This window comes from Peromyscus leucopus, chromosome 1 (assembly GCF_004664715.2).
Source record: "Peromyscus leucopus breed LL Stock chromosome 1, UCI_PerLeu_2.1, whole genome shotgun sequence".
Classification (NCBI taxonomy): Eukaryota; Metazoa; Chordata; class Mammalia; order Rodentia; family Cricetidae; genus Peromyscus; species Peromyscus leucopus.
In genome coordinates this window covers 175,086,864-175,112,053 of record NC_051063.1, presented here as the reverse complement: position 1 = coordinate 175,112,053, position 25,190 = coordinate 175,086,864, and the positions used below count along the sequence as shown (strand labels likewise).

The 25,190-nt window shown below is 45.0% G+C and overlaps 1 protein-coding gene across 1 annotated transcript; it reads left to right on the top strand.

Moving 5' to 3' along the window:
- The first annotated feature begins 10,081 nt into the window (after positions 1–10,081).
- LOC114686431 (carcinoembryonic antigen-related cell adhesion molecule 3-like) lies at positions 10,082–23,999 on the top strand. Its single transcript, XM_028861111.1, is given in 7 exon segments — positions 10,082–10,145; positions 11,452–11,808; positions 14,643–15,002; positions 17,995–18,348; positions 19,616–19,975; positions 22,347–22,688; positions 23,716–23,999. Coding segments are annotated over 7 exon segments (2,121 nt in total).
- Positions 24,000–25,190: the final 1,191 nt, after the last annotated feature.

Below are 25,190 nucleotides of genomic sequence, written 5' to 3'. Positions count from 1 at the left end.
GTTTTGTGTCTCTTCAGGCTTCTATCTCAGTAGGTTCCGGGCTTCTAGGAATTTGTCTGCTTCATCTAGCCCACCCAATGGTTAGCACACAACTATAGAGTACTCATGGAATTCTTAGTGTTCTAAGAATGGACAGTAAGGCCTCATATTTTACTTCTGGTATTAGTAGCATTAATCTTTTTTTTTTTGAAACCAGGTTTTTCTTTGTAGCTCTGGCTATCCTTCAATTAGCTCTGTAGATGGACTGACCCGGAACTCAGAAATCTGCCTCTCTTTGCCTCCCAAGGACAGGGAATAACAACATATGTGACCATCACACAGCCAATAATGTTAAGCTTTAAAAAACAAAATTAATAAATTAAAATTTGTCAATACTATTAATAACTGTGAATCATAATATTTTGATTCATTGAGTTTCTCTACTCTTATTATTTATTTGTATCATATTCTAATTCATGGGAACAGAGGCAGAGACAATGGAGGAACAGTGCTTCCTGGCTTGCTGTCCATCATTTGCTCAGTTAACTTGTTTTTGTAAAGTCCAGGATGACCTGCCTAGGGATGGCACCATCCTCAGTGGGCTGTGCCCTCACAAATCAAGCAATAATTGTGTTAATGCTGTATAGATGTACCTACAAAGCAAGATGATGTAGGAAATTCCTTGAAGTTCCCCAGGTGTCTCTAGTTTGTGTCAGGTAACACAAACTAACCAGCACACCCCTTGCAAAATGTGGACCATCAGGTCATTTTTCAACAAGTTATTGCTTCTAGTTTCTATAGGTCAGATAATCAGTATCTACCTAAACCTTAAGACAGCTGTCCACATGGTCCATGTGTATGAGCAGAGGAATGTTAACACCCAAGGTCAAAGGTTGCAAATCCTGCCCTGCCCATTCACATTCCTAAATCATTCCTAGATTTATGCTTTATCCTTATAAGCCAATGACTCATGTCAGTCATCATAAAATATCTGTGCAACATGGGTAAGGTTGTGTTCCAGCTGGACCACTGACCTGAAAGCCAGGCCTGCTTCTAGTTTCCTGGGTGAGGCTTCTGTTCACATGTCAAGTCCTTAGGACATGCTCTGAGGAAGCTCAATAGAACTCTCATCATTAACTTTTAATAGTATTGCCTTAGACAGCAAAGCCTTAGAAGGTTTTAGCCCATGTTGAGCAGAAGAGTTCAGTGCATCTGGAGGAACACAGAACTTCATCTTACAAGGCAGCCTTTCATCTGTCTATCATCAAGCTCTGTAACTCAGCTCACACATGAAAAATTCTGTTTGTCCCACACTGCAAGGAGTCCCCACTATCTCTGACCTCTCAGGTCTTCTTGCATCTGACTGTGATTCATTTTCTCATTCATTTTCTTCTGATTCTGGTTATCAGGGAGGTTAGTGACAAACACTCCTGGAAACAGGCAAGGGTCAGAGGTCCCACACAGGGCAATTTCCTCTCTGTTGTCTGCACAGTACTGATACATAGAACCACAAGCATCAACTCCACCAGCCCAGTGGAGGGCTAGAACATGGTAGCATTAACATCTGGACCTGAGACTCATGATATAACCCATCCTGTGGTGGATAAACCCACAGACAATTGTTTCTTTCAGCATCCTCCAAGAAGCTTCTTTTTGCACTGATGGAGGCTGCCACTTAAACTCAAAACTTGTCCACATGCAATGAACAATGAAACACAACAGGGTGCCTAGCTTGAATTATTTTATGTATAACACAATCCCTTTTTTTGAGGTGCAGGGCATATCTCAGAAGAGGAGGTAGAAAGACTGCAAGAGCCAAAGAACCATGCCATCTCATGTGAGAGCGTGTCTACTAAATATGACTGGGAAGTTGCATTCAAGAAATGTCAACCATATGGCCACCTAAACAGAACTGAAATTGACATGGCAGCATGGATGGGGAAGTCTCATGGGGCTCCATCCACAAATGAAGAACTACAGGCAATTAATGAGTGCTGAGAAAGAGAAAAAGAATCACTATTCTCTAGGGATGAGCCCCCAGTAGGTCATCTAATCCCAAATGGTCAGACATAAACAGATATACAGATGAGCTACAGTAAATGGGCCCAGCAGATGGTATTTACATGTTTATCAACTTATGTATAAACATAAGTTTATATATATATATATATATATATATATATATATATATATATATATATATAATAGTAATAAAGAAGTTATGAAGTTGAGAGGGAATAGAAGGAAAAGAAGGCATGGGAAGAGATATTGGGGGTTGATATAAATAAAATAAGCATGTAGAAAATTCTTAAAAAATTATTTCAATAGAGCTGATCCTGTAGACAGGGTTGCAGGAGAGCTGACCTTTAGGGCATGAGACTAGGGTAGCTGGTTCTGCACCCCTAGTCTGTAGTGTGGTGGTTATGGTAAAGGAAAGATGCCTTCCTCTTCAACCCTGCTACCTGTGGTGGGTTAGAGAACTGAATATCCCCTTTATCAGCTGCAGCACTTGGGAAATTGGGCCCTGCACCTCATCTGGGCATCACAGTAGAGCTGACCTTGTTGATGGGGGTGTGGGTGAGCTGACTCCGAGGACACAAGATTGGGAGATTTTGTCTCTCCCTTCCTCTGTCACAGTGGCAAGTTCTAGGGGGAGTTGCACCACCTTGGTGCCTGTGGTGGCTGAAAGAGCTGGGCCTGAGGTCATAAGAGCAGGAGAGGTGTCTAGCACCCCAGCAGCTGCAGCACCTGGGAGATTGTCACCTGCACGTCCCCAGGGCAATATCATAGAACTGGCCCTCATGGTATAGGTATGGGTGAGCCCACCCTGAAGTCATGAAAGCAGGAGAACTGTCCCCACCCCATGCTCATTGCTGGATACGGTCAACTAGACAGGGCAATGCCAGATAGCTCACCCTGGTGGTGAGGACAGGGGTGAGCTGGTTGGCTAACCAATACTACTAACCAACTACCCAGGCCCAGAACCAGGGTTATGAGTTGGCCCACACCAACATTCACACCATCTGCGATCTGCTGGAGCATGTGAGGGGTCCATCATGCAGCTCCAAAGCTACAGGATCTCCTTGACACAGGTCACCAACCAGATAACCAAGAGGAACTCCAATGAGTTCCCAGTATCAGTGGTGTAGCAGAAACCAGAGGCCTTGAACCAGACCAATGACTCTTTGCAAGGAACACTTGTAAGTAAAGATATATATATATATACAAAAGGATATACTGTGTGACTCACTATTATACTACAGCTTGCATGATGAAATATTTATGTCTTTTCTTTTTGTTTTATCTCTTTTTTATTTTCTCTTAAATTTTATTTTATTTAATATTAGGAGGGAGATTGCAAGGGTAGAGGACAGATTAGAAGGTACAAGGAGGTAACTGAGATCAAGATGCCTTATGTGAAAGACACATAGAACAAAAAATAAATAAAATGAAAAAAAAACTTTTTAAAAGCATTTGAAAAAGAGTAGAAATAAGACTGAGCTAGGGAGAGTAAGATAATGAAAAATAGCTGCCATGAGAGTGATCATGAATGGAGGCCAGGAAGCCTCTTCTGAGAACAGTCTCCAGTTCTAGACAATATCATTGAGCAGTCTTCTCCAGATTCCTGCCAAAAAAGAAGTGGCCTGGTCTTCTATAACCTTATAGGGGCACAGGGAAGTTTCACACCATGTGTTAAGTTCATTGTAATGGAAGTTACAAGGAACATGGAGGAGCCGGGTGCTATAAACTGAAAATACTTGAGCCACAGCACAGACAGCTCCTATACTCTCTGTCCTAGAATGAGCTGCAGGAGATGTGGCCTGACTAAAGCTGTGGGAATCTGCCCTAAAGGTTTAGATCTGTGTCCCAACAAAGGTGCATGGCCATGACTTGACAGTGGAGGAGAACTCAGAGAATGGCTGGCATCTGCTAAGGTAAGAGCTTGAGAGGGGACTCAGGGTTTGTGCTTGTATTGGTGCTTGTGTGGGGCAGATGGGGACAGAGGCTCACCAGCAGAAAGTTCTCAGTGAATAGGACACAGGAAGGGGAGGGGAGAAGCCTACCCTGAGTTATCACCATTGGCCATTATATCCTGAACACTGATGTTCCCAACTGTGACAGAGTGACTGTCCAATTGAAAATCAGACCAGGGTGGGGAACTGGATGGCTCAGTGAGTAAAGGTACTTGCGCCAAGGTAGTGTTGCTGAGTCATCCCTAGGTCCCACATGGTGGAGGGAGAGAGCCAACTCCCTCATCTTCTTTGACCTCCATGTATGTGCAGTATCATCTTCCCACCCACTGATGAATGTGTGTGTAAGCTCACACAGATGTTTGTTCTCTCCCTCACATACATAAAAAGTCTGTGGTATTAGCCCATTTCTCTACCAACAAGAGACTCCCTCAAAAAGGCCATGCCCTGGTATGCTCATTCATTCATTCATTCATGCATTAATTCATTGTTTATCCCCAGGTGTCTGAGGCTTTCTAATAACTTGACTTTCCCACAAAAGAAGGTAACTTTTGTCTCTTCAAAGCTCTAGTTACCTTTTAGTTACTGGAAGGCAGACCAGCATCTAGAATGTGAAGTCTGGGGTAGACTAGAACCTAGTCAAACACATATGGAGAATGGAGGATGGACATAACTGCTTAGGACACAGGGTCCAAGATTCTGCCATATGAAAAGGGTCCAAGATTCCCCTTTGTTCCCTTCCAGCCTTATTTTAATTAATTTTTCAAAAGATTGTTTAGAGATTTATTTTCTCAAGGGTGTTTTATCTGCATGTGTGTTCTCCATCAGATAATTGCTCATCTGGTGGGTTGACATCCAAATTATCAGTTGTCCTCTGTTGTATTATGCCATGGACTGTGGCAGTAGTGGGTTCTCTCCTGCAGGCAATAGTAACAGAAGCTGCTGATCTGGACAGCTGTCCTGTCCCAGTGTCAGGGCCTTGTTCATATTGAAGGCTACATTATAGATACAGCAACATTCATTTTTGATATGTGGTATCACTGAGAAAATGAGGCACAGGGAACCCAGTGGCCATGTGAGGCTTACAGTGTCCATGCTTATCAGACATGAAGTACAAGCTGTCTGCCTGCATCCAGGTGTCCTCCATCCTGGAGGCTTTCTCAGGTGTCTGTGGATTGGGGAGGAGCTGTTTTTCAGAGATGTTAATCTTAGTCATCAGCAGCTTGAGGGAACAGATTGTCCAGGATGTGAAAACCAATGGACAGTCTAGAACAAAGCCACCTGCATCTAGAGAATTTCTGTAGAATTCCAGGACTTCACAGCCCACGTTCTAGACAGGAAATCACCTGTTTGATGGTATGCTGCTATCACTACTCCAGAAAGGCAAAAGTATAGGGCTTTGCTTTGTACCTTGCAAAAGATCCTGCATCTAACTCAGTGCTCTTTCTGCTCAGGGAGTCACTGAATTCAAACAACTCTAGCATCTGTCATCTTACCTCTTTTGTGCTCATTGTGCTCTTTAGATCCTGAGTATTGGTAACATTTGTCTCATATGGAGACAGATATCATCCCAATCCCAAACCCAGATCTGCCAAACACACTTGTCCCCTCCAGCCAGGGTTCCAGCAAGTTCTTGCTCTCTACCTTCTACCAGTCAGATATGCCTCTAAAAACATCCACCTGAGATGGCTCAGTGGTTTAAAGCATTGGATGCACTTGTAGAAGACCCAATTACTCTTGTAGAGTTACCAACACACATACAGTAATTCATAACCATCTGTAATTCCAGTTCCATGATGATCCAATGCCCTGTTCTTGCTTATGTGGGCCCCAGGCATACTCATGGTGCACAGCTATACACAAAACCAAAATAACATACACATAAAAAATTTAAAGAAAAAAAACAGCCACTTTTGTATAAGGAAATATATCTACATGGTACTCTCCTGTGGGAGCCAGGGCATTATAGGCCAAGACAAATGGTTTTGTTTGAAGCTCCCCTGACTCCATACTCATCACACTTTTAGATCATTCTGAGACTCATCCTTTGCCTTTGGGGGCCCTGTACCTCATGTCAGTAACTATCAAACATGTTACGGTCCAGGATATGTAGTTAGCTGAATATCAGGCTTGCTCCTGTTCTCATGTGTGAGGTTTCTGTACACACATCTAGTCCCAAGGACAGGCTGTGGGTGCTTCTCATGGAAGCTCAATGGGAAATGTTATTCTGTCCCATCTTTAGGACAGCCTTGAACAGCAAAGCTTGGAGGGCACTGGCCCAGGCTGAGCAGCAGAGGTCAGTGCAAAGGAGGGACAAAGCACTCTGTGGTTCTTGAAGGCAATGGGTAAGTGAAGACCAGGAGAAAAATTGGGTGTCTGATTCCAGATCCTAGGTTTGTACCATCAAGATCTGCAGCTCAGCTTACACATGGCAGACTGTTGTTCCCCCAAGCACAGGAGGCCCACCATCTCTGAGCACTCAGGTCCTCCTGCTCTGCCTGGGAGTCATCGTCTGGATGGGAATGGATTTGGGGTGGGGTTTAGAGAGACCAACAGTTTGAAGGGGCCTTTGCAAGGATCAGAGGTTCCACAGGGAGCATCGTCTCCCTGTTGTCTGTACAGCACTGCTACCAAAGGCTAACACCACAAAAAACAATTCTAACCCCTTGGAGGGTGAGAATGGTGGCCTTAAAGCATGAACCTGAGAGTCAGAATACAACCTACCTGTGGAGCACAAATGATCAAAGCCTCTCGGAAGGTGACAGGCTGAATCTCTGAAGGGGCAAAAGGATTCTCACTCAATGTTACAACTAACACAGGAACCACTGAGTGTGAAACTTGGGAACCACTGAGTATCATGTGAAGTGACCAAATCACTCTGAAAAGTACCTATGAGCAATTTCTGTTTCATCATGACTATTACTAAATATAGAACCAGGATACTTGGTCCCTCTTGGGTTAGTGACACAGATCCACCACACATATATCTAGGTTGGTCAGGGAATCCTGGCCAAGTCCAAGAACATGAAGCCAGACCCAGCATTGAGCTAGAATGGTCTGGAGGAACTTCTCCTTCCTAGAGAGGCTCAGGGTGATGGAGACAGGGGACATGTCAGACTCAGACTCAGTGCACATGAGTGTACAGTGGGGTTGTTTCTGTTTTGTGCTAGAGATGGATCAGGACTTGCACATTCTACATGAGTACTCTTCTACTAATATGCACCCCAGGTCTGGGTGGGACCTCCACAACTAAGGTTATATCACAGCTCAAAGAGATACTATGGCTTTCTACAGATCAGGATTGCCCTTCTTTTTTTCTGACATCACCCGTGGTTTTATAATATTGCTCTGGCTGATCTGGGTGTTCCAATCACATTCCTCTCAGGTATTAATTTCTATCCAGGGCCAAACCTCAGTGTCTCCTGCCATGCATTCTCTCATCCACCTGAGCAGTACTGTTGGCCCATCATTGGGAAGCCATAGTCATCATCTCTAGAGCTTTTTATCTCCAACATCACTACTAATACATATTCTATATCTTTCATGTCCAGATCTCTGCCATTGGCCTTGATAGGTCCACAGTGAAGAAAAGTACAGGTTTTGGTCAATGGATCCCTGAAATGTCATCACAGAGCTGTTGGGTGAAGTCTTAATTTTATGGATAGATACAGAGCTCAATTCCAAGCCTGTGTCTACAAGTACAAACAAATCACAATTCTCTAATGATATTCTAGCTCCATCTCTTCCTTCTCTCCTTACATCTCTGATTTTTCCCAAAGGATTGGTCAGGGATTTGAGGGGGCCTTTATCCTATGGAGAGGAACTGTACTTTAGGTCAAGTATATTTAGATCACTAATTCATACCTATCTGTCCACACCATTTGTTTTCATGATCTCCATGGCCCAGAAGGAACACCCAGAGCTTAGAAACATGCTCATGTTTCTTTATGTTATATGCTCCTAGATCTTGTCTGTTCTTAGCTGGTGAGATGCTTCTACTCTTATTCCAATGGATCTAGAAGAAACAGGTGATCGATGTGCCTGGGAGGCCTGTGCTAAGTCAGGATGAAACTTATGTTTTGATAATGCTGATTCATTAATTCTTCACAATGACTGTGATGGACATAATAGCATCCCTGGGCTCAGGATCTGAGAAGTAGCAAAAGTGAAATTCAGTTCATATGTTCTTGAGCTGTGTCCTGGCTCTGTGGGTACAAATGTGAAGGACAGTGAACACCAGCACATGTGATTGGCCCAGCAAACAGAGAGACACTCCCTTGGAGAATGGAAAACTTCCTATGGAATATCCATGTGGAAGAGGAAGACTTGGAAGTTTAAAACATTTTCCTAGTCAGCATTAACTGTCACCTTGACACAGGCCAAAGTCACTTGGGGGAAAAAGATGCAACAGAGTAACTGTCTTTATCAGGTTGGGCTGTGGACACATCTGTGAAGGATTGTCCTAATTGATTCCGGAGGTCCCAGGCCACTGTGGGCAGCCTCATCCCTAGGCACATGGTCTTTTAGTTTTATAAGAAAGCTAATTAAGCATGAATCAGAGAGTGAGCATCAAACAGCATGTTCTCTGGCTTGACTTCCTTCAGTGCTACACTCTGTCCCAAACCAGAAAGAAAATGGACTGTTTACTCTCTCTTTAACTGTTGTTGTTTTATTCCAGCAAGAGAAAGAAATAGAAGAGGGTATAGGGAAGAGCAGAAGACACATCCGTGTGAATCAATGTTCTTTGTACTAAAGAGCAGATCCTTCAGCACCTTGTGGGCAAAGAGAAGGAAAGATTTAGACACCCGTGATGGGCCAGAAAGTGCATGTGCAACCCTACATTGGTGTCCTGTCCTTTGAGAGAAATTTCCAAGGACTTTCCTCTGAATTTTTCTGATAAGGACACCTAACCTCTGGACGCACATTATTTCAACTTTTGTCATGGATTTCCCAGGAAAAACCTGAAACCTTGCTTAGACCCACCCTATACTAGATGGGATAAGGAGTTCTGGCAAGCACAGTGAACAGGATGACAGGCCACACATCCCACCTGTGCCCAGGGTGGCAGGGCAGTTCACAGTTGACTTGTTGACCCTGCCTGTTGTAGACCTAGATGTGAGATTGCAGTTTTTCCAGTGATTGCCAGGAGGCGATATCAGGATACACATTCAACAATCAAAATTGTTTCCCTGAGCCATGATCTTGCCTAGAAAGGTCATTCTCATGCCTGTTCCTAGATCTTGCTCTGACCTACTGGCTGCTATGTGTGTCTGAGAACATCTTTATTCATGGTGAACTTGAAAGTCCCCTCACTCATGTCAGGTCTCATAGGAGAAAACTGGATCTCTACCAGGGATTCAGCTAAGGTGAGATCCAATGTGACCCAGGAAGATCAGGTAGGACATGGGCTTACCTAACACAGGGCTCATCCAACACATAATGCTAAAGGTTACATTGAAGCCCTCCATAAAAAGAGTGAACGCACAGTCTTTTCAAGAATACACAGGACACCTCCACCTCAACACTAAGGACATGAAACTCCTAACACAATGGCTCTTGGGCCACTCTTCTGGGTCAGGAAATTAACTGGTGACATTAGTGATACAGGATTGATCTTCATCCCTAGTCATCACTCAGCTGGTCCCTTTGCAGCCCTCAGAGAATGTTCCCTTCCTTCAGGGAGTAAATCTCACCTTCCCAGAGCACTGAGGACACAGGGCAGACCAGATGCTCAGCTGAGTCTCTGTTACAAGGACACATAGGCAGGGTGGAGGCTCCTTCTTGCGTGCTGACAGACCCAAGGCCAGAACAGAGCAGCAGATGTCAGGCCTGAGATGAGTGATTGTTCTCTGAGGGCATGGGGATGTTTATTAGCCTTGTTGCTCAATGTGATGCTTGGAGGTGAAACATAAAGAGAACAGTTGAGAGGGATGTGGGACAGCACTGGGAGTGGAAGGGACAGAGCAGTGTCTTGGACACAGACCCAACAACCCACAGCCCATTGGATTCTGGGAAGTGCTTCTACCTGGGATAGTGCTCCTCTCAGGAGGAGTAAGAACAGAAGAGCCTGGGGCTCATGTAGTAGCTGAAGCTCTTCTCCTCAGAGGGAGGACAACACAGTGAGAAGAGAGATGGAGGTGTCCTCTATGATTCCTGGCAGGGGCTGCGCCTCCTGGCAGGGCCTACTGTTCACAGGTATGGGTACTCTCTCTCTCTGACTGTGGGCTTGGTGGGGAATTCAGAGAAAGGCTGGAGTCTCCTAAAGGGACAGGTTCCTGAGGAAAGACTCGAGATTTCTGTTTGCAGTCATGGGCCAGAAGGTAGAGTGAGGGACAGAGGCTCAGCATCCTGAAGCTCTCAGTGGACAGGAGGTGATTAGGGCAAGAGAAAAGCCCCAAACCTTCCCCATTCAAAGAGAGTCCCATTGGCTGCCTTGTTCTGAAGCCTGATGTCCACAGTCATGGCAGGGTGACTCCAAATATAAATCAACAAGGGTGGGCCAGGGGGATGGCTCAATGTGTGGAGACTTGACTGCATTCAGTCCTCAGCTTTCACAGGGTAGATGGAGAGAACAGGCTCCTGCAGGTTCTTCTCTGCCCTCCACACAGCTGCTGTGGCACGGACCTGTTCATATGCACACCGAGCCATGTGTCAATGGGAAAAAAATTAAATCATTCTTTAGTATAATTATTGTGCTTAGCTATAAATGGGAACTATGTAGACAAACCCATGGACACACCTTTCCTAAAATCCTTCCTTCCTTCCTTCCTTCCTTCCTTCCTTCCTTCCTTCCTTCCTTCCTTCCCTCCCTCCTTCCCTCCTTCCTCCTTTCTTCCTTCTCTTTCTCCTTCCTTCCTTCTTCCATCCTTCTGCTTTTCCTTCCTTCCTTTTTTTCTTTTCTCACCCACCCCAACACAGTGTTTCTCTGTATATTCCTGACTGTCCTAGAACTCACTGTGTAGACCAGGCTGACCTCATACTCAGATAACTGCCTGCCTTGGTCTCTGGATTGCTGTGATTCAGGATGTGATCACCACCTTCCAGCTTATTTCATTTTTTTTCTTTCTTCATTGATGTTTGAGACTATTTTAGGGACTGAATCTTCCTAAAAGGTCACACCAATCCCTGTCCTTACGCAGCCCTGAATCTACCAGATTCGAAGTCAGTGTATCCAGAGGTGGATACCAGGAATTGACTGATAACACAAAGAGAATAGAGGAAAAAATGTCAGAACATGAGGACCCCCTAGAGGAGGAGGTCAGAGTGGCTTCCTCACAAGAAATACTCTTTATGTGAGGAGAGATAGGTTGATACCGAGGCAGGGAGCCAGGCAAATAAGTGAGAAGGTTATTCCTCAAAGAAGAAAGGACACAGTTAGAAGCTCTGAGGAAATGGAGGTCATGTAGCTCATCTCCAGCAAGGAGGGTGGGCACACAGCCAGCCAGACGCCTAAGCTGAGTGATGATCACACCTGCTCAATGCTTTTTCTCTTTCTTTCTAGCCTCCTTTTTAACCTCTTGGCACCTGACCACCACTGCCCAAGTCACCATTGAATTAGTGCCACCCCAAGTGGTTGAAGGAGAAAATGTCATTTTCCTTGTCCGTAATCTTCCAGAGAAGCTTGTGGGCTTATCCTGGTTTAAAGAGGAGACAAATATGAAGTCTAAAATTGCAAGCTATGAAATGGCCTACAGTCGGGATTTTCTGGGGGCAGCACATACTGGTAGAGAGACAGTATACCCTAATGGATCCCTGTGGATTCAAAATGTTACCCAGAGTGACTCAGGAGTCTATATCCTACGAAGCGGTAATAGAGTAAGAATTACATCATCAACATACATATACCTTCACGTGTACAGTAAGTAGTTCTTTGTGAATTCTCCATACTGTGTGGGGTTCATACCACTGGACACACACAGAAGTGTCAGGCCTGGCATGTGTGTACCTCCTCTCTGCACTGTGTCTGCATGTTGGGGTTTGAGCATTTAGTGCAAGACACACTTGGTGTAGAATAACTGTAGTAGATCAGAATCCTTGCACATAAGTGGATGCATGGTGAGTAACTCTGCCTATAATATCATCCTCTATCCAGACTCTTGGTGTTCTCACCAGGAATGTGTCCTTGAGAAAGACCATGAGGGAATCAACATTGGGCCTGATTTAGAAAAACATTGGATCATGGGGAGAGGTGAGAACCAAGATGCCCTGGCTCCAGACCTCTGTTCCATACTCAGCTCCAGGTGTCCATGAGAAGCATTTTTCAAAGTTTGGATTTTGACTTCCTATAATCAGGAACAGTGCTTTCTTTTAACTAAAGTCTTGTGCCATGTGAAACTAGCCAGTGCACTGTCATGAGATCCATGGTTAGGCTAGATCACGTGGACAACTCCAAAGACTCAAAAGAAGAGCATAGCTGGACAGGTGTCAGGCCGTTAGCTGTCCTGATAGGTTTATGAGACTTCACAGGAAGGTCAAGGTCATGAAGGAGTGGGACAGAGGACAAATGTCAACCTGACAAGTGCTTGTCCTCTGTGGTTCAGCTCAGGGAATTCTTTCAGGAAATTCTTTCCTTTAGGCAAATGTCTTCAGGCTCTTCTGATCTGGACAGCTCCCTAGATATGAGCTGAAGATTACCAGGGGGAGAATCAGGACACACAATCAACGCTCTAAAAGGTATTTCCCTAAAATGGAACTTACCTTGTATCCTTGCTCCCACCCCTCTCCCTACAAATTGGAAGTCAGTGACACAGACTTGGCAGATATACTCATTGCTTTCTGTATCCTTTATAGTGCCAAAGGATTGTGTTGAGGTATAGAGCTTATGTATTTCCTTCAAGAAAGATAGGGAAGCAAGGAGTAATAACCTAGACAAAGGTCTAAGACATCTTAGACGTCAGGGAGCACATGGGCTCAAAACATAGTTCAGGAAACAGAAGAAATGGGAGCATCATCATGAAACCCTGCATGGGATGATGGAGCCCAGAGCCTTCTTTATAGGACCCAGGTCACCTCCTCCTATACACATAGGATATGAGGCTCCTGACACATCTTCTCTTGGTCTTTTGTCCTGGGTCAGAACCCTGAATGATAACAGCAGTGAGAATGTCTCTGTCCCCTTCTTCCTGCCTCACTCAGCTTGTCCCTTGTGGCCTAGCAGACACCTCTGTCACCTTCCTGCTAAGAGGATATTCCTTCGTTTCAGATAACCGAGCACACAGGGCAGACTGGGTGCCCAGCTGGGATTATCTGTTGTACATGGAGTACAGAGGCTCCCTCTTTGGTGCTGACAGTTCAAGGCCAGGACACAGCACAGGGCAGCCCCAGGGTGAGCTGCTGTTCTCTAAGGGCACAGGGATGCTCATCTGCCCTTCTGATCACTGTGTGTTCTGGAGGACTGAGACATAAAGAGAGAAGTAGAGAGGGATATGGGGCAGCACTGAGAGTAAGGGGACAGAGTAGGGTTTTGAATAGTGAACCCTACAGCCCATGGAACTCTGGAAGATGCTCCATGCAGGGAGAGGGCTCAGTTCACATGAGAGAAATGTAGCAGAGCTTGGGAGGAGATGTGCCACAGAGCAAGGATCTATCAGGCCATAGAGATTAGGGATGCACCTGTTTCCCTCTGCAAAGAGTCATGGACTCTTAGGGGCTCCTAATCACAGGCAAGGAGACCATGAGTTGACGCATGTGAGAAAAGAGGTCTTACCTAATCTCTGGAGTCTCCTAAGGGGACAAGGACCTGAGAGGAGTCTCAGTGTTTTAAGGGAGAAGACACAGGGTAGGTGGAGGCTCAGCAGCAGGAAACTTATTCTTATTTTTGGTGAATCTGAAAAAGTAAGGAAGTGGGGAATTGTTCTTAACAAAACTTAGCATGACCACAGTGTTGTGAAGACTGATGTCCTCACCTTTGCATCCTAAATAAAGTAACCAAGCTTGTACTTATCAGTGACATGGCTCACTAGATACAAGCACTTGTTTCAATGTCTGACATGCTGAGACTAATGAATACAAGTCCTCTGACCTTCACATAGGTACTGAATCCTGCACTCACTCCCACATCCTGAGTCAAGACCTTGAACACAAACTCACAGACAAATACAAATGAGTGTAAAAAATCAAAGCAAATGGAAATATTCAACTCTGTATTCCCAAATCTATGAATTTCTTAAATATCCATGGGCATACAGGGTACTGGGATACCATTCATTCATTTGTTCTCCACAAGTACCTGAGTTTTACTAGACATCATTTCTTTAAAAAACATAAGATGAATCCAGGTTCTCACTATTCCCTAGTCCTAGTGGACTGGAAGTAAAGAAAGCTAGAAGGTGAAGTCAGGTGTTGCTGACTGGAAACACCAGAGGAAAGAACATAAACAACAGAAAGTCAGAGAGTCAGGTATCAAGGTCTGTAGAGAAGAAGTCAGGGAGACATGTTTCCAGCACCAATCTACACTGATGTGAGCAGTGGTTTGAGGTGTTAAGCTGGCACCATGTTGACACCTGAGCAGAGAGCACCATACAGAGAAAATGACATGTGCAGGGACACTAAAGACATGGAAGTCAGTAAATGACAGGAAGTCACCCACCCACACACCTTAGCTAAACTATGGACACACCTGCTCAGGACACAGGGCCTCATCTTAGCCAAATACAAAGGTCCAACTATTGATCAATCTTTCTTTACTTCCAGCCTCTCTTTTGAACTGTGGGCATCCTCTCACCTCTGCCCAGCCCACTATTGAATCAGTGCCACCCAGAGTCACAAAAGGGTCAAGTGTTCTTCTAGTGGTTCACAATCTCCCGGAGAATCTTCAAACCCTTTTCTGGTATAAAGGAATTATTGTGTTCAAGAACCATGAGGTTGGCCGACACATAATAGCCAAGAATTCAAGTGTGCCAGGTCCTGCACACAGTGGTCGAGAGACAGTGTACAGCAATGGATCCTTGGCTCTCCACAATGTCACCTGGAAGGATGCTGGATTATACACCCTATTAACACTGACCACAGATCTGGCAACTGAAGTAGCTCATGTGCAGCTCCAACTGGACAGTAAGTGATTCTCAAGATCATTCAGTACTGGTGTGTGTGTGTGGAAACACAGGACTCTCTTGCTTGGCCTGTGCATACCTCCACTCTGAACTGCATCCCCACTTTAGTGTTTTATTACTTAGTGCAGGACACATATACCAGAGACAAATGGCCATAGATCAGACTCTTGCCCTGACTCCTTCATGAGTAAGGTGTGTGTGTGTGTGTGTGTGTGTGTGTGTGTGATGGGAAATGGTAAGTCTGTACGAGAAACATTAGACACAGTCTTGTCTTTTGGGGTTCTCATCAAGAACATAATTCAGAACGAGACCATGTTAGCATCAAGCAGATCTTGCCATTCCCAAAGAGAGGTGAGCACCAGAAAGCCCTTGTTCCAGACTTCTGCCTGAAAATTGATTACAAGTGATCCTGGGGACACTTACTTCCTTATGTACCAGGTTTGGACTTTTACTTTCTTATGGAGCTGACAGGAAATAATGGTTTTTGGATACCCATTTCTCATAGCATTTGAAACTAATCAGTGCAAGGTCATGAGAGTCACATTCAAGGTGTGTCACCTGGTTACCTTCTGAGATTCAGCATGGAGAGCAGAGCTGGACATATGCCCAGGCCAGCAGTCAACTGTCCTTATGGTCTTATGGGACTTTACAGGAAGGTCAGGGTCCCCAAGGTGAAGAAGAGAGGACACAGATCCACCTGGCAAGTGCTTGTCCTCTGGGGTCCAATCCAGGGAATTCCTTCAGGCAGCCAAATAGTAACAGGCATTGCTGGTCTTGACAGCTCCCAGACATGAGCTCCAGTCATCCTATCAATCTCCAGGGAGTGATATTAGCTCACAGTCAAACTCTAAGATGCTGCTTTCCTGGAGAAGATGAAAGAAATTTGTGTGCTTTCCATTTCTGTCACTACAGACCTAAGGTCCCTCCTACAAGTCCATTAGGACCTATGGTGCTTTATCTGTCTGAGAACGGTACTACGGTAGGGATTATAATTAGCCTCATTCCTTCTAGCATCTTCCATAGGGAAACAGAGGCTAACCACAGGGGAATTATCAAGCAAAGGATAGAGACATCCCTAAATTTTCTGAGTGGATTTTGGCAGGCCTGAGCTACACCTCAGCCAACAGAAGAGGCTGGAATTCATGTTTCCCTTTGAAACCCTCCATAGCAGGGCCAGTCCACACCTCTTTAAGACATAGGTGACCTTCTCCACACACAGGGCATGGATTTCCTGTATAATACTTCCTGGATATCTGTTCTGGATAAGACCACAAAGGAAGGCATTAGTGAAAAGTGATGAGTGTCCTTCCCCTGGCTCACTCAGGTGGTCCCTTTCCAGCCCTCACAGACATCCATCACTTTCTGGCTAAGAGCTAATCCCACCTTCCAAGGGCATTGAGGACATGAGGACAACTGGGTTGACACAGGAGTTTCTGTGTCACAAATAATGCATAGGAAGGACAGAGTTCCCCTCTTTGGTACTACAGAGTCAAGGCCAGGACACAGCAGAGGTCAGCCCTGGGGTGAGCTATAAGATTTTGGGGCACAGGGATGATTATTGGCCTGTTGCTCACTGTGTGATCTGAGGACTGAAACATAAAGAGATTGGGGAAGAGAATCACAATCAATGTCAAGGGAGTGAAGAGACAGCAGTACCTTGTACAGAGACCCACCTACAGCCCAGGTTACTCTGGGAGGGGATTCTGACTCGTGGTAGGCTGAGCTCAGGGTGAGGCAGGACAGTGGTGCTGTCTCCAGGACAGCAGATCTGACTCCAGGACAGTAGAGTTGATTCAGGGAAGGAGCCATGATCCTAGGAGAGTGGAGTGTAGTAGTAGTACTGGATCCCTTGGAGACACCCCTGTTCCAAGGGATCAAGATCCCTACCTTGTTCAAGGGGCAGTATGGACAAGGGCTCATCTCATAAGTGAAGAGAGAATTCTCTGACAGTTTGTGGGAGTGGGTAGCTCAGGTACTGGCTGGAGTACGCAAGGAGGACAAGAGTCTGAAGGAGAATCAAGGTGTCGTCTTTCCTCCTTAGTGGAGATGACACAGAGATGCACAGAGGTTCAGCAGCAGGAAGTTCTCAGTGAACAGGAAATGGTAAGGGGTAGGGATGAAAGCCAGATTGTTCTCTCTTCATTGTTAATCACATTGGCTATTATATTTTTGAAGACTGATGTTCTCAACTATAACAGGGTGACACAGAGAAGAATCTGATCTGGGTGGGTCAGTGAGGTGTTTAGGTGAGTGAAGCCAAACTACCAGGCCCAATGACCTGCATTTAATCCTCAGTTTCCATGTGGTGGAAGGAGAGTTCACTCTTACTCCTCAAACCTGTTCTCTGCCCCACATATAATTACTGTGGCATGCACCCAGCCATATAGGTATCTATGTAGGAATGCACATGTACTCACACTGATATGCAATCACACACACAGGCAGGGCATCACACACGCACACATGAAATGGAAATAGATGCAAAAATTAAATCAAACTGGGATATCATTTGTCCACAAATCTGAGAGTTTCATAAATAAAACCCAGTACATACTGGACCATGGAATATTGGTTGTTCATTCTCATGTTCATTCATTCATTCATTCATTCATTTATTCATCCATTCATTCTCCACAGGTGTCACATAAGAGAAAAGTACATAAACAACAGAAAGCCAGAGGCTCTGTTGTCAAGGTATATAGAGAAGCAAGCCAGGATGTCATCCACCAAACAGCAATCTACAATAAATGTCAGCAGGGGTCTGAGGGCAGAGATTCAAAACACTGTTGACAACAGAGCTGATAGGGCCATACAGAGAAAATGACATGTGCAGGGAAACTGAATGTATAGGTCATGTGCTGACCTTTGCCCAGTAGGAGAGGAAAAGGCTCACACACCTAGGCTGAGTAATGGACACATCTTCTCAGGACACAGGGCCACAACTTAGGCAAATACAAAAGTTCTACTACTAATGGATCTTTCTTCTCTTCTAGCCTTGCATTGTGTATACCATCCCACCTCTGCCCGGCTCACTATTGAATCAGTTCCCCCTAGAATTGCTGAAGGTGGAAGTGTTCTTCTAGTGGCTCATAATCTCCCAGAGAATCATCAATCCTTTTACTGGTTCAAAGGAATTATTGTGTCCAAGAAATATGAGATTGCCAAACATATAATAGCCATAAATGCAAGTGTGCTGGGTCCTGCACACAGTGGCAGAGAGACACTGTACAGCAATGGATCCCTGCTGCTCCATAGTGCCACCTGGGAAGATGCTGGATGGTACACTCTACAGATTCTGACCACAGATATGAAATCTGAAAGAGCACATGTTCAACTCCACTTGGACAGTAAGTGATTCTTGGTGATTTATTCACTGTCCTGTGAGGTTTAGACACATAGCACAGTCTTTTCTGGCCTATACATAGTGTCTCCATGTTGGTGTTTAAACACTTAGTTGAAGGCACACCTGATGGAGACAAATGTTGATAGATCACACTCCATCATCTGACTCACCCCTGTATCAAGAAAGTCCTTGGCACAAAAGTAACTCAGCAGAAGATATCAGAATATGTTCAGTCTCATGGGGTTCTCAATGCAAATTTCAGTTAGAAAGCCCCTGTAGCCATCAGTGAGGAGATCATTGAGGAAACCATGATATCTTAACAGAGAAGTGGGCACCAGGAGGCCTGGCCACACTCCTCTGTGCTAGGCTCAACTACTACTGATCTTAGAGCTCTTTTTGCCAGGGCTAGACTATTAATGCCTTTGAGAGCTAAATGGGAACATTGCTTCTTGGCTGTACGTGTCAAAATGGGGTATTCATTTTCTCCAAACATGAATTTCATAAATAAAATCTATGACCAGTTGCAGAGACCATGGAAGAGCAATGCCTATTAGATTTTTCTTGATTGTTTGCTCAGCCATGTCTCTTATAGCATCCTGGAACCCTTAGTGTAGGAGTAGAACTGCTTTCCATGGGCTGGATTTTCCCACATCAACCATGCATACAAACGTTGTACTCTAGGCTTGCCCACAGACTGATATGGTGGTGGCATTTTCAGTTGAGCCCGCCTCATTCAAATCAACTGTAGCTCGTGTGAAGTTGACATAAATCCAGCCATCCTAGTCTCTAAGTCTTTCCTAATACCTGAGCCAGCAAAGATATCAGACTTCTCCTGGACCCCACCCAGTTCTAGACTTATGGGCTTCAGGGCAGAGCAGCAAGGACATCTAGAAAGTAAAGTCAGGGGTTGACTGGAGCCACAAAGGAAACTGAGAAAAAAAACAAGAATGAAGATGTGGGGTGTGTGGAGAAAAAGTTCAGAGGAGGCATAATCTCAACCTCAGTGTGCCACATGTGCACAGTGCTTGACTGAGGGCAGTGAGGGGCAGCCATGGAGAAACCCCAGGAGGGAGTTCCTTGTAGAGGAGATGACACATCCCGGGGCACTGAGGGATTAGTGGTCATGTTGTTGCCACCCACCAGGTGGGTTAGAAGCACCCACACCTGCATCTTCAGGGTGAGTGATGAACCGACCTGCCTAGGATGAAAGTTGCCATCTTTCCACAAAACACAATGATCTTTGTGATAACTGTTTTTCTTCTGTGTTTCAGCCTCCCTTTCTGCTTGCTGCAAGGATGTCACTTCTGCCCAACTCACCATAGAACAGGTGCCACCAGATGCTGCTAAAGGGGAAAGCGTTCTCCTCCTTGTTCATAATCTGCCAGAAGATCTGGAAACGTTTACCTAGTACAAATCAAAGTATAGAATCCAGAAATTTAAAATCGCAGTATACAGCCGAGCAATGAATTATGTCACCCAGGGTCCTGCCTACAGTAGAGGAACAATGGTGTACACCAATGGATCCCTGTTCCTCCAGCATGTCACAGAGAAAGATGCAGGAATCTACACACTACAGATTTTAAAAAGAGATTTCAAAACTGAAAAAATACATGTGGAGCTCCATGTAAACCGTAAGTGATTCTCTATGGCCTCCAGGTGTGGTTTATCCTACTTCATACACTGGACTGTCAGGAATGAGCTGTGCCTGCTCTCTCTTTACTGCACTGTGTCCTCCTGCTGGGGTTTGAATCCTTACTGCAGGACACACAGAGGTTATAAAAGCTGTAATGTATCAGAACCTCTCACCTGTCTTTACCTGCAGAGTGGAATACCTGTGCTGGGTAAACTCAGCCCCAGGTTGTCACCTTCAGTGCAGACCCTTGGAGCTCACACCATGCACATGATTCCTGAATGATTCTGTGAGGGTCAGGCAGGCCCTTGTTGATGAAGTCATGGGATCCTCACACAGAGCACTGGGAAGCACTGGCTGCAAATCTCTGTCCCTAGATAGACTCCAGATGACATTTGGGAGCATTCTGTCACTTCTTGGTCTTAACTTCCTGTTAGAGGCAATAGGGAACAGGGCTTTATTGGTATGTGGAACCAGCTAGTGCACTGTCATGAGAGGTATGGTTAGGCTAGGTCCCCTGGATTATCTTCACCAGAGACCACATGTGGAGATTATAGCTGTTCAGGTGGCCAGACCATTAATTAACTGTCCTGATGAAATCATGAAACTTCACAGGAAAGCCAAGGTCCCCAAAGGAAGGAAAATAAGACACAATCCTCCTTGCAAATGGTTGTCCACTGGGATCCAACTCTGGAATTTTCTCCTGCGGGCAAATAGTAAAAGAGATGCTGATCTGGACATCTGTGGAGTTTCTCTAGTTATCATTAGGTGGCTAGAGAAGGACAGAATCTACATGTAGAAAAGTATATTCTGGAAACATGAGCTTAATTATAGTCTAGCTTCCATCTACGTCCCTTACAGACCTGGAGATTAGTGCCAGTTTCTTAGACCTACTGGTTCCTTCAGGTGTTTCTAAGTATAATTCCCCCAGGAGAGGGTCCTGTGTTACCGCTCCTCACCACCTCCTGGCATATCCTTGAGGACTTCATATAGTCAATGGTCAGCAGCATCCCAGGAAGGACAAAGAGAGACCCAGGGAATGGCTCAGCCATCACAGAAAGATGGAGGTCCCTATAAACTCTGCCTAGGATGATGGAGCCACTGCCCTCACTGCAGAATTCACATCATCTCCTGCTCCACATCTTCATGAGTCTCCTACCAGACTTCAAGACAATGTGCCCTGATTTGAGGCTCCATTGAGAATGAATCTGTACCCTTTCCCAGGCATCACTCAGATGGTTTCTTTCCAGTACTCACGTACATCTCAGTCACTTTCCTGCAGGGAGTAAATCCTACCTTCTCAGAGCAGTGAGAACACAGGGCAGACTGGGCACTCAACTAGGATTCTGTGTCATAAAGGACAGGTTGGTAGAACACAGCAGAGGAGAGCCCTGGTGTGAATTGTTGCCCTAGGGCACAGAGATGATTATCAACCTTGTTGCTCACTGCATGGTCTGGAGGACTGAAAAAAATATATAGAGAAGTTAAGTGGGATACCAGGCAGGACTAAGAGTTGAAGGGACAGAGAATGGCACTGGATGTTGTCCAAGGCTGAGCTCAGAGTAAGGAAGGCTGTAGGTATTGGGGTAAGTGCTGGACCAAAAGCTGTTCATCACAGAGGGAGGGCAGAGCAGTCTGTAGCCACCATGGAGGTTCACTGTGTGCTTCTCTGCAAAGGTTGCAGCCCTGGTATTGGCTTCTGCTCATAGGAGAAGAGAACATTTCCTGATGTAGTCAGGGAGTTCACAGACTAGCTAGAATTTTTTAAAGTTGGGAAATCCTCCCTCAAGTTGTTCTCTAACTTTCATCTAGGTGCTGTGACCTGCATTCACCCATACACACAGGATGTCATCCACCTGCTCCTGCACAAACACTCACACTCACACTCACACCCACCCTAGACACACAAACTGACTCACCACACATGCATAAGTCAATGTAAGTTGGAGTTGTAACTGGTGTCAGTAGCTCCACACATGAGAATTTCATAAACACCTGAACTTGCAAATCCATGGACATTCAATCTTCCACCCACCCACATTTTCCTTAGCCTTTCAGGTCTTGGGTCTTCCAGAAATATCAAACTAATTTTTCCAAGCATGGCTCCATCTCTAGTGAACTGGAAGATGGACCAGGAAGCCCATCTGAAAGTGAAGTCAAGGGTTGATGTCATCCAGAGAGGGAAGCGATCAAAGACTTCAGAATGAGAAGACTGTGTCTGTAGAGGATTAAGTAAGGAAAGGCACCTCTGAGGTTGTCAGACACTTCCAGCCACCTCAGCTGAGTGATGGACCTAAGCTACTCAGTACACCAAAGACCAAGTTCTCAGTATTGATGAATTGGTCTCTGTTCTCTTCTCTCCTCCCTTGTAGCCTGCAGGGACCCTCCCGTCCAGCTCATTATTGAGTCAATGCCACATAATGTTGTTGAAGGGGGAAATGCTCTCCTACTTGTTCATAATATCCCAGAGGACCTTCAATCTTTTGTCTGGTACAAAGGGATACCAATTGACAACGAACACAAAATTGCCCAGAATGTAATAAGCAGTAATAAAAGTATGCTGGGGCCTGCACACAGTGGTAGAGGGACTGTGTACCCCAATGGATCCTTGCTGCTCCACAATGTTGCCAAGGAGGACACTGGATTCTACGCCCTACGAACCTTAAATGCACAGTTTGAAACTCAAGAAGCACATGCGTACCTCCACGTATACAGTAAGTCATTCTTGTGGGCCTATGGGTTCCTGTGGAGTTAATTTCTCTTTACACACACAATACTGTCCATTGTGGACTGAAGGCCTCCTCTCTACATTGTGTCTCCACATTGGGGTTTGAGTACTTAATACAGGACACACATCAGGTAGACATAGTAAAGTAGACCAAATCCCTCACCTGACTACAGCTACAGAGGAGGAAAAGTGCTGGGTAACTAACCCCAAGGATGTCAGTCAGCCTCTGAATATTGAGGCTCTCACCAGGGTCAGGCCTTGAGCAAGACCCCTTCGGAATCTGGTGTGGCCTGTCTTGGAGCTCTGTGGTATCATCATAGTGAGGTGAGCAATAGAAAGTCCTGGTCCCAGACCTCTGTTTCAGACTCAACCCCAGGTGACCAAGGAGAGCTTTTCTCCAGAGACAGAGTTTGATTTCCTGTTACAGATGACAGGTAATAAGACTTTACTCACTCTCCAAGACCCATAGTGTTGGCACCAGCTGTTCAGTGACATTAAGCTACAGTTAGGTGAGTCACTTCAGCATCTCCTAGTCAGTGGACAGGTGCCTGGACATGTTAACTCTTCTGACAATGGGCTTAAAATACTTCACAAGAATATTAAGGTTTCCAAGGGGAGGGACAGAAGACAGTTCTCTAAGCAGCTCTTTTTCCTCAGGGGTCCAGCCTAGGAATTCCCTGCTGCAGACAATAGTAACAGATGCTGCTGACTAGAGCAGCTCCCCCATCCAAATATCGTGCCATTGCTCATATCTAGGTTTAACCCAGACACAAGACAATGACCATAAACTGTGTGCACTAGTGAAGGGAAACAGAGACCCAGGAAACCCAGAGGCTGAATCAGGGTCACACGGGCCATGGGTGGCAGGTCCAAACTACAAGAAAACTCTCTAATGTCATAGCCTCAATGTCTCCACCCTAGAGGCTTTATTAAATATCTGTTGCCTACAGAGGAGATTGTTGAGATCTCTGAAGGGCTATTGTCATTTCCCCCTCCTTTTTTTTGCTTCACAGGGCCTGTGTCAGTGCCATTTATCCGAGTCACCAGCACCAAAGTTACTGTGCGGAGCTCTGTTGTGTTCACCTGCCTCTCAGCTGACACTGGAATCTCCACCCACTGGTTCTTCAATAACCAGAGTCTGCAGCTCACTGACAGGATGACCCAGTCCCCGAAAAAGTGCCGACTCAGCATAGATCCTGTCAGGATGGAGGACACTGGAGAGTATAAATGTGAGGTCTCCAACCAAGCCAGTTCAAAGACCAGCCCTCCAGTCTATCTGGATGTGATGAATGAGTGACCTCTCTCCTCTCACACTATAGCAGAGTAGTGGCATTTCTTTATCAACAGGGTACAACAAGGAGAAAAAATTTTGGTAGAAATGGTCAATTCTTACTCAGGTACAGCTTGCTTGGTGGCTCATGACAGTAATCCTGGCATAAACATGTGTCTAAGGACAGGCCAGGATATAAATAGACTTGGTTTGCAAAAGGGAAAAGAAGACATCAATATAGTAAACAGAATTGCAAAGGAGTTAAGAGCTTGGGTTAAATATATAGACAACTCTCAGAGTCCATGGAAATTGATTTCATGAGCTCCTAAACTTCTGGATGTTCTGAGTCCCATGTTAACATGCTGTAGTGTTTGCATGAAGATAAATGCATCCTCTCCTGTATCCAAATACATTCCATGTAGAACTCACTCACATTATGCTACATAGACAACAGTCATTTATGTGAATTGAGGAAGAGTGACAGGAGAAGGGTCTGTCCTTTTCCCCCAAGGACATACATTGTTACTAAACAGTTTTGATCCACAGTTTATTTTAGGTACACATGTGAAAAAAAACATGATATGTCAAAAGGCTGACCTGGACTGCTTCTAACTTGAGAGTGGCATTGACAGGGTGATATTACACAAGGTTCCTTTTCCTCTCAACATTTTTGAGACATATGTGGGATTTTCCATTTGGCCATTTTGAAGTGGGCAACTAAGTGGCATGAACATTTCCATAGTTTCATGTGACCATCACCATTGTCCATTTCCAAAGCCTTGTTAATCCAGTCCCATTCCCTCCAGCCCTGTGTAACCACATCTATTTCTTTCTCTATGCCTGTGACAAAACAGTATATCAAATTATTTGTGGTCAATATTAATTTACGGAGGTATGGCTAGGATAGGTGTGTATGCTCACCCATTTCATAAATTTCTGTAGAATCTTAAGGATTTTCTACAGATAACTTCAAGTCATCTACAGGCATATATTACAGCTGATTGATTGACTACATTCACTTCTTTGTCTTGTCTAATTGTTCTGTCTAGGACTCCTACGGGAATACTGAACATATGTGGCCACAGCAGCATCCAGGTGTTGATCCAGGTCTTAGAAGGAAAGCTCAGTATCCTCCCCAATACAGAATTGGCTGTGTATTTTCATGTGTTGCCCTACTGCACTAGAAATTTTTCTATTCCTAGGTTGTCTGTTTACATT